A 10,863-nucleotide genomic window follows, 5' to 3' on the forward strand; every position below is an offset into this window, starting at 1 on the left:
GGAAGGGAACATATATGGAAATGAAATGGTTGAAGGAAGCAGTTGGCTCTTCTAGGATGTTTTTGTCTCTTTGTTCTTACTACCACTGTTCAAGTTCAGGTTTTCTCTGAATACTGAGATTAAATCATGAGTATCATTATGGGTATGTAGTATATTGTGCTCATTTTTCTATCCTGTTAGTAGTACAAGACCTGGCATTTAAACTAAATGAATATTAATTGAATCGTTTCATTTTTAATCATCTCACTTGGATGTCCTATATTTTGTAGACTTCCCAGCACTATCCCCATGTCATTTACCATTAGATACTCTCTGTTTTGTGAGTCTTGTTAAAATTTTACTTTCTTTAAAGAGCCGGGACTATTGTCTTAATTGTCTTTGCATCCCCAGTAGCACCTAATCAATTGTCTTGCATCTAGGAGGTGGGCAACACTGTTGGGTTTTATTGAATGGATAACATTGATTTTAACTTTAGTCTAAAATGCCCATTTGAACAAAACACATGATATATGTCATTCTTTGGCTTAGTATAATTTCACAGAGTTACAAAAGAAACACCTTCAACTTGTTCTCAATTTAAACCACTTCCTATTATAATTGGCTAGATTTTGCTTAAGAGCCTTTATTCTGATGCCATTTAATACAATAAATATTGGATACATGTGACTTTAAAATTCATTAGAATTAAATGAAGTTTAAAATTCACTTCATGTAATTCTGCTTCTAGCCAAAATGAAGTAAGAGAGACCTGTCTGAAACAACCAAAACACTAGACAAATATATCAAACAGTGGTATTTAGGACGCAACTTCAGGCACCAAAGAAAGATGATTCCTAGAGATAGGAAAGGAAGGAATTGAGCCCCAATTACCATGACTTACTGACTTAAAAGAGTTTCTAGATATGGCACAGGAGTAGAAAGCCACCAGAACTTAGCTCACTGAGTTGAGGTGATGGAGGTTAGAAGTCCAAGGCAGCTAAGTTCCTAGAGAACAAACAGAAAGCCAAATAATTTGAGAGTGAATTTTGAAGATTTATGGAAGGGCCCCTCAGGTATTTAGCAAAATACAGATCAGTGTGTGTGAAGGAACTAGCTCAGGCAGGGCAGGAACCACTTGATAAACTCTCCTTGGATAGCATACAAATTCAGCACTCATCATTACAGAAAGTTCTGTTGAATAGAGCTGCCTGGTTAGTGACTTGTCCATTGTTAGAACTGCATGCAAGATTAATCTTACGTTCTTTGCTTTGTTTCTCTTGGAAATCCTTTGGTACAAGAATTAAGGTTTTACAGAAGTCATGGGATACCTTGTGCTACAGTGCTTTTAACTCTGTTCCTATCTTTAAAATCTCTACTGGTTAAGTGTTTTCTGTACTTGTATCAATCAGGAAATATATCCACTGATTAGTTTTTTTCTAATATTTCAGTGGATAAAAATATTCTATACAAAAGGAAATTTTTATGTTAGTGCCTTTAACTTAGAAAAATTTTCTTGATGCCAAATAGATCTCTGCATAGTTTGTGTGTATGTGTGTGTGTGTGTGTGTGTATTTTTCCATCAGCCCTGATTGGAAATTCATTATTTACCTTTCTTTATTCCCGTTTTCAATTTTCATTAGGAGTAGACATCACTCATCTATAATCAGATATCAGCTTTTGACACTTACTTGTTATTTTTCCTTGGGCAGATTACTTAGGCCCTCTCATTCTTTTTTGCCACTTCTGTCAAATGAGAAAAAAATATTACCTTGCTTACAGGGTAGATAGCTGTGAGGATTGTTGGTAATATATGTGAAGTGTTTAGCAAATAATAGGTTTTCAATAAGTGGTTACAATTATAGCTGGTATCTGCTTAGTTGGTAATCAGAACATGTCAGTAAACTGTTGTTATCACCAGAAGAATTTGCTTAGTAACTCCTATACTATAACATATCAGTCTTCTTAAGTTTCTGCAGGGGAGAAACAAAATGGAGGGTAGGACAATTGAGAAATGGAAAAGGGAAAAAATAAAAGTCATCAATAGACTTGCTGTCCTCTTCCTTCTTTCCAAACTCAGCTGGGGGTGGTGTTGGAGGAGCCTTTTTTGGAGCGTCTTTTGTTTCATTGTGAAGAATATCATTTTTTTTTTTTCTTTCGCCTCTCATTCTTTTGCCTTCTGATTTGCTGGATTTTTGTTAACTTGAAAAGCCTTGTTATAGCAAAAAACCTCAATTGAGAGACCATGCAATGTAAAAGTTAGAAACATAAATCATCAAGCCTGACTACCTGGGGGTTCAAGTCCTTCTTATAGATGACCATGAATAAGTTTATAACCTTTTCCTGGCTCAGTGTCCTCATTGAAAAATGGGGACAATAATAGTAACTACTTCATTTCAGTGACTTCACATATTTGAAGCACCTAATGCCTGGCACATGGTAAACCTTTGGTAATAAATAACTATAGCTGTTCTTTCAGTATACTGTAGATAGATTTACATGACAGTCTTGAAGGACATGTGACAGATTGCTTAGATGGCTCACCATGTGGTGATATCCACCCTTTGGGCTCCCCTCCTCCAGAGTTTGGTGTGATAACTGTGACTCATCTGCAGTTGCTGCCTCCCCAAGGTTGATCCCATTCCATGTCTAGTCTTAGACTAGCACCTATATGGAGGTGATTTGAAATCTAAGTTCCAACATTGCTGACCTGAAGACTGTATTTAACCTATCTTAACTTCATTTTTCTCCTCTGATAAATAGGAATAATGCTGCCTAACTTATAGCATTGTTGTAAGCTTGATAACTTGTGTAAAAAAAGAAAAAACAAATTATCACTAGGATGGCCATATGTCTTGGCTTGCCTAGGACAGTCCCAATTTAAGCCTGTGGTTCAGGCATAGTTATTACTTTTGTCCCCTTTCATTATAATAGTCTTTTGATTTGGATGATAAATTATGTGATCACTCCACTTCTCACAGTGCCTTGTGTAGAATTGTCAAGAAAGTGTCACTTTTACTTTTCTTCATTATTATTAATAGCTTGGCATTAATATGCTTGGTGGACCAAGTACAGTTAGGCAACAAATATTTAATGACTGTCCTTTATGTTTAAAATGCTGTTCAGCTGGTCTGCCAAGCTGTGGTTGTTAAAACACTGAAGGGAATTTTAAGTAATTAAAAGGAGACTGGAGATTTAAGAAATAGTTAAAAATATGCTTCTTTATGGTTTTCTAGGTTTACCTTACAAATTTGAAGTACAGCAGATGTTAGAAGAACCTCGGTGGGGATTAGTGTTTGAAAAGACAAGATGGATAATAGAAAAATACAGGCTCTCCCATAGGTATGTGCTATGGTTTGAGATGGTTGCACATCTGCAGTATTTCTCATTAAATTATATTTTAGAGAAAACCCAAGTTAAATATAAAATTGTGATGTATGGTATCAGTGATAGTTTATTACACAACTGATTACCTTATAGTATTTGTTTCATCAGTTTGTTTTCGTATTTCTTCTACAGCAGTGTCCCCATGGATAAAATCTTTCGCCGGGATTCTGACCTGACTTGTTTGCAGAAAGTAAGCTGCCTTTGTTTTAATTGATTCTGTTGTTCACAGATTCCAAAGCTATTCATCTAGATGTGTTTTCCCTTGATGCCTAATGCTTTGTGGATACATTTTCTATGTAGTTTCTTTATTGCTTTTTCCTTTCTAAAATTAATTTCTAGAAGATAATTAGTCATGTGTTTTGTTGCCCAAACTTGCACATAGAAATAATACTATTTTAGAATAAATTTGTCATTGTTGACTGATGAATTTCTTAGCAGATTATTATTGTGCACAATGGAGAATATTTTTATTAAATTCAAAAGCACCATGTTTTCCCTCTAGCCTTAACAATTGACCATTTTTAAGAATGATAGTATAAACCTAACAAATTTAAATGATCTTTTTATTTAAATTTCTAGTAGGAAATAAGAGCCTTGAATTATTTTATCTCACTTCTAATTTTGCTTTTATAATGAATATAATGACTGGCAACCTTTGTCTTGGAATCTTTTTTGGTAGCAATTTGGGAATAGAAAATTTTTAAGCATTAATTTTCAATATCTTTTTACTTCTTAATTTTATATCCACATTTTTCCACATGCTACTGAAAGACTAATATACACATTTCCCAGAAAATAGATCCTAACATTCTAAAATTTTGAAAAGTAGAGACTTAAACATTTTTATCTACATGATTTTTTGTTTTGCTTTGTTTTGTTTCTTTGTGGTGCTGGGGATTGAACCTGGGGCCTTGCACATTAACCCATTAAGTCCCAAGTTTTCAATTCTGCAAATCTTTCAATGAAATTGGTACATAAGCATTAAGATAAATTGAAAGGTATAATCTAGAGCTTAGATATCCTTTCTTTGTGTGTGTGTGAAAATGTTTTTTCAAACACTAATCATTCACCTATTTTATCAAAAGAATAGACCCTAAAATGTAATTATTTCAAAGTTATCTTAGTTTATTTGTTGTTCAATTTAAGTTTTCTTAAGTGTTCTACATTTGAGACAAAATGGATTAATCAGGCACTTTACCAAATCACTAGATCCATAGCTTTTCTTTTAATATTCCAGTATTATTTTACTCTGTAAATGTAACAACTAAAAAATGTAGCAAAAATCACGAATTTTTCCAAAGTAGAGACCATCACATATACAATCATGAATTTGTCTTAGGTAAAGTTGCAAGGGAACCAAACTAAGCATTCCTCACTGGTTTCTAGTACTTCAGCAGGCAGTTGAACACAAGTCAGTCTTCAGCCATACTTAGGAGAGTTTCTCATTTGATCATTAAGAAATGTGAGGTTTGGAAAGAGATAAAATAGTGATATTTAAGGTAGATCCTCTTCTTAACTTGTTAAATTTTTTTTTTCAACTAGCTTTTGGAGTGTCTGAGGAAAACTCTGAGCAAAGTAACTAATTGCTTCATTGCTGAGGAATTCTTGACTCAAATAGAAAATTTGTTCCTTTCCAATTACAAAAGCAAGCAAGAAAATGGAGTGACTGAAGAGACTGTGCAAAGCAATTTTTAATGTAATTATTAAAGTAAGACATTTTAATCGCTACAAAATAGGTCCTACTTTTAAAGTTATAACCTTGACATGACTGTAATTTAACTGTGGCATGACTTTGATATTTTTCTCTAGTGGACAAAAATCTACACTTTTCCACATAAATTTATGAAAAGGAAGAGATATGGACTTGTTTTCATATAGTGGTTATTAGAGTATTGCGTAAACCAGGGCCTACCACAGTGTTCCTGTCCTTTATCAAGCAGTGCAGTAGACTATGAAAACTTATGCAGGTGGTCTGCTTTACTGTTAAATATTCATATTGATAAGTGGAATATCCCTACTTTTTGCTTTTTCCCTGAACTAGTCACTTTTTTTCACTTGGGCATTTCATATCTCATTAGAAGCACTTCCATTCTTTGCATATGTTCTGGTGAGATTTGAGTATTTGTTATTGGGATTGCAAATGAGATATGGATGGGTGGTCACTGAGATAATTAACATAGTGGAGAATTATGATTAATAAATAACAGCATGCTGTAAGGGAACCAGGAGAGGCATGAGGAGAAAACCTTAAAAACCAACAGAAGAAACCAGAGAAAGAGAATTAAATTACCAGGGTTTGGTTTTGGTATTTTGTTTTGTTTTGTTCAATTTTTCCCTCCCTTTGGTACTAGGGATCAAACCCAAGGCTAAATGCATGTTAGGTCAGTGCTCTACCACTGTGCTGTATCCTCAGTCCTAAATTGCGGTTTTTAATCATAGATATTTGATTCCATTGTGTTTTGTAAAAGCCAATCATACTTTAGAATATACAGTTTTCTCAATTTTCTGAAATGTTTATGGATTTCACATGCATAAAATAATTAACTCCAATTATATGTTCACTTTCCATTAGTCTGTGATAAAACATCTTACTAGATCTGGTCATTTTAATAACCCTCAAACAAGACTTTTTTCCTCCACTGTGTACTGTCAGAAGAAAGAGATAAATTACAATAAAGTCTAAATAGAGATTTAACTTTTAGAAGCAAAACAAGCAAAAAAACCTTCAAGTATCTTTACATATTCCACCCCAGTTTCATGTCCTTTCTGAATGGAGGCCAGCAGACCTTTGTCTTTTCTTTTTTATGAATTTATAGGCAAAGCTTTAATTGAAAAGAAAAGAGGGGGAGAAGGGTCTTCACTTCAAGGTGAAAGAGATAGCCCTGACTCAGAGAACAGTCAAAATTCAGCAAACTTTTATAATGTAAAGGACTAGTTAGTATATAATTTCAGCTCTTTGGCTACGTGTGGTCTCTGTGAGACTTTCTTCATATTTTTTAATAACATTTTTAAAATGTAAAACCATTCTTAGGTCATATCTTTCACACAAAACAGGCTGCAGATCTAGAAAACTGCAAACTTTCAAATTTAGTGTTAGATTCTTGAGTCTAAGACACCATTCAATCTGCTTCATCTTTGAACAACCACAAAACTTAGAATTTTTATCCACTTAAGTTTTCAAATGAAACAAGCATTATGCTGCCTCATTTATTGAAATTTAATAGATTTTAGTTTATTTCCATTGAGCAGAGAATTGATTTATAGCTATTTTCCAGGCATATTATTAACAGTTATTATATCTAGAGTGGATGTGATTCCGTATTTTTGCTTTATTTGGTTGTAATCATTAGCCAAGGAATAATAAGGCAGTATTGAAAGAAGCAGCTTTGCAGTTTTAGGTTGTCTGAATCTTGTCTCAACCTTGTGATTTTAGGGAAGTATAGTTAATCTTCTCTTGGCCTAACTTCTTATGTGTAGCCAAGGTCCAAATTAACTTCCTGGTATCCTTCCAGGTCTAAAATTTTATGATTTATTTTATTTGTTGGACTACTTATTTTAAATTTTATATTTTGAAATTGTGCAGTTTTCAAATTAACATTTTAAAAGAAGAGTGGTAGTTTTTCTCTGTGGATTTAGGATAAATGATAAGACAAAACTTATAAAGATAAATACCTTAAGGGTTAGAAATGTAAGAATGCTAGACTAAAAATCACAAAATCTGATTCTTACCCTAATTCTGCTAGCAGATTTGCCATGTGACTTAAATCACATCCCTTTCTGAGCCCCAGTCTCTTCAGTTGTAAATTAAGGGTATGAATTTTAAATGACTTTGGTTTTCCCTTCAAGCACAAGAAGTATATGATTCTATGAAAGGCAATAATTAGTTTGTGCTCATCTTCCTTTGGATCTGTTTCCCCATTACACATGGAGGAATGGACACTAGAAAGTGGTAATTTTTAGCTCCCTTGATTGATATATATCCCTATAATACTGATGAACTTGGATGATAGAAAATGTTAAAAGTACTGTTCTCAATTCTGGGCCTCCTAAATGTCAATGATTAACCATATTTACTAATCAAGCCATACTATAAGGAACTCAAGGGTGGTAATTGGTTTAGAGCCTTGAAAGAACAATTTAAAAAATAATTTTAAAACAGTATTTATAGCATTAGTATTTATGTTGAGTACTTTTATCTTATAAAATATTTTTTAAATACAGAGAAATATACAGAAAATTTACTGTTTTTCTCCTCTCCTTTGCTAGTCATTCTGCTTGCTTCTTTATTCTCTTCTCATATTCTTAACACACTGCCAACTTTAGGCAGTTGCAGCCATGGATTTGGAGAAGCAAAGAGGAAATCTAGAATTGAGAGAGCATGTAATATAGGAAATTCAGGAGACAGACTCCAAAAGAAAAACCTGCCCCTAATAATGTTTGCAGAAGTGGAGACAGAACTCAAAAATATCCCAGTCTCTTCATCCTGAGTCTGTTATTTAATATTATTGCACATGATTATAACATAATGAGCTTAACTTTGTTTCTTGTTCTAGCTTGGCTGTAAATACTTCTATTAGACAACTTTCTTTAAAAATTTAATTCCAAAGAAATAGTCAAAACAAGAAAAATCAGTGAAAGATCAGGAAGATCAAACTCTCTTTCTCTTCTCCCCTCCATTATTTTAACCTTAAACCATTCGTCTCTAATCTTTTTAAATGATCTTCAGTTTCCATTTCTACAGTTGGTTAGATCCTATAATCAGAGCTATCTGGTGATTTTTCTTGGCCCCAGGTACTTTGCCTTCTTGCATCCCTTCTTCCATACAAAATTTAAAACTATTTTAAAGCTATGTTTGTATAAAATGAATTTATTTATATTTAGGTTTAAAATGTTTCTTTTAGTCTTAAAGCTCCGCTTTTTTTTTTCTCATGAAGTTAAAAAAATATTAAAACATTTTTGTGGGCTTTTCAAAATATTGTGAACCTGAGGCATTGCATTGGCTGGGTTGACCCTGTCTGTGTTCTGAAGGTATCACTGGGCTAGAGTAGTCATTGCCACCCCACCCAAGAGCACTGCAGTTCCCACTGTTAAAGGTTGATAGACTTGAACTTCATAGGAATGGAGTTGGGTTATGAAGAATCCCAATCTAACCAAAACTCAGCAGTACTGCTTGAGAACACTCATCTTCAAAAAAGAGATAGAAGGCAAGTAGTTAATTTTAGTCATTAGATCGGTGGTTTTATGTTGGTCCTTAATCTAGTTTTAAGACTTGTGCCACACCTAAGGAGAGCATCCTACTGCCTTTTTTTCCGCCTCACTTTTCCCAAGTCCTTTCCTTTATCCTCGCTTCCTCTACCAATTACCTCTTATATGAACAAGATCTTTTATTGAAAGCTACTCCTATACAATAAAGATGAATAGACGTATTCATATTTCCCTGAAATTGTTTTAGTGCTGCCTCAACCTTCTCTCCAGAATGTTCTTCCTTCCCCAGCCACAGGAATGTCTGTGACACGCACTCTAAGCCCCATCAGAATCTCTGCAGCTCTTTGGGCAGCAGAGGAGACTATGGCCTCAACATATCAAGCTGAGCCAGCCTCTTGTTCTTTAACTTCTTCCCACTTACCTTGCTGGGTCCTAAAAAGGGAGCTAAAGGATGAGTTGCTACAGTCAGAAAACCTAGAATCGGTGCTCTGTCCTGTGCCCAAAAAAGAGCTGTGCCCAAAAAAGAGCCATGTCATCTGGCCTAATTTGTAGCTTCCTATCCTCAAGTCATCAGCGGCATCGAGCTGATGGCCTTCTCAGTGGGAATGAATCAAGGCAGTGTACCCACATTTTGTTTTTCACCAACATTCTCCTCTACCAATAATAACTAGAGACTAAATCTAGTGTCACACAGTATGGCAGTAAGAAAAACTTCTTTCAGTGAAGCACCCAATGCAGCACACACATTTTGATAATCATGTGCTCCATCAAGATTAACAAAACCTGGGCTGGGGATACAGCTCAGTTGGTAGAGTGCTTGCCTTGCAAGCATGAGGCCCTGGGTTCGATCCTCAGCACCGCAAAAAAAAAAAAAAAAAAAGATTTACAAAACCTGAACGAAGAGATTTGATCCACATCTCTAATTCACCAGTACTTTGTTTTCTCCCAAATTAATTTTTAATATATCTAGAAAATCACTGTGGGAATACATAGAATAACATACTTTTTAGGTTATTTCCTGACCTTTTCTTAAATGTTTTTATGTGTGCCATTCCCCCAAACTCTGTTTTTGTTTTTTTTTTTAACGTATAATTATACTTTTTGGTATTTCTGGATCTGTCTTCTACCTTAAATTCTTCCTGGAACAGGGGAGGTAATAAATATGTTCCTGCTAAATCAGGAGAAAAGGAAAATTCCCAGAGAAGCTGTGATTATGATTAGGGCTCTATGTGGAACTAAATTTAAATAGGTAAAATTAGTTCATAAAACCTGAGTTTGTTTTTATTTTCTTCTGTTAGTGTTTATGAATGTACTCCTAAAAACTTTAACTTCAGGAGGAAATGCCTGATTTGCTATCATTGAGGTTTCCTAGGATAGTCTTTTTGGAATTATGAAGTCTGTTCAAATGCTTTCAGTTTGTATTCCTGTTTCATAGGTTACCACAAAGCACTTGTTTCAGTCTATGAGTTATACACTTGTATTTGGATTCTAGCATGATTTAAATCATATACTTTTAAATTTCTGAATTTGACATGTATAATATGTATTGTGTGTAAGTTTACTAGATGTATTGCATGACTTGACAAATCTTTTGGTATCATTTTTTCAAAATGTTATCAGTGTCATTGGATTCTTTTCATTAGTTTGAATTTTGGAATGTTCTGTAACAAAATTAATGATTTAAAATATTTTATAAATTAAAATATGATGACATATTGTACATATCTATATTAAAGAATATTGTAAATATCAGTGTTTGTAGAATTACTAAAGATTTTCTTCAAAAATGATCGAACTGTTCTTTCCATACTCATTTGTGACATACTATAAGATATCTTATAAGCTTTGGATTTTAAGCTTTGGAATTTTATGTTCTGATAAAAAAAATTAAGGGAAGATACTGAGGATTCAGTGTAAATAAAATTTTGAAAACAATGTGGTAGTCATTTGGTCTCTAAATTTTTAGCAATATTATGCATCGTGAATTACAAAAAGAAAAACATTAATTCAGTAACCATTTGTTGAGCATCTGGTAGGTTGAACTCTGCAAGGAACTCAAAGATGAGTAAATCTTGGTTTCTTCCCATAAGAAGTCTATTGCCTAACAAGGGAGAGAACGGGTAAAAGAACACCAGTAGCTAAGAGCTCAGATACAAGCTGGAACTGATTATAAATGCCTGTGAGAAACCTTGAGGGTATTGGGTGGTTAGACAAGAGAGTGCTGTAGAATGTGAGCAGTGAGATCAGTCTCCTGGAAGAGGTACCTGGCAGGATTTGGTTAAATGGCATTTGAGG

At 34.0% G+C, this 10,863-nt stretch overlaps 1 protein-coding gene across 4 annotated transcripts in view; it reads left to right on the forward strand.

Annotated features, from left to right (window-relative positions):
* The window catches only part of Mysm1 (Myb like, SWIRM and MPN domains 1), a 40,255-nt gene extending 30,771 nt beyond the window's left edge, over window positions 1-9,484 (forward strand). For all 4 annotated transcript variants that reach the window (XM_047549774.1, XM_047549769.1, XM_047549778.1 and 1 more), the window contains 3 exons: window positions 3,213-3,318; window positions 3,496-3,553; window positions 4,906-9,484. In XM_047549774.1, the coding sequence (XP_047405730.1) occupies window positions 3,213-3,318; window positions 3,496-3,553; window positions 4,906-5,058 (317 nt within the window). In that variant the 3' untranslated portion in view covers window positions 5,059-9,484. The remainder of the gene's footprint in view (window positions 1-3,212; window positions 3,319-3,495; window positions 3,554-4,905) is intronic.
* The last annotated feature ends 1,379 nt before the right edge of the window (window positions 9,485-10,863 follow it).

The sequence above is a fragment of the Sciurus carolinensis genome, chromosome 1, assembly GCF_902686445.1.
Source record: "Sciurus carolinensis chromosome 1, mSciCar1.2, whole genome shotgun sequence".
Taxonomy (NCBI): Eukaryota; Metazoa; Chordata; class Mammalia; order Rodentia; family Sciuridae; genus Sciurus; species Sciurus carolinensis.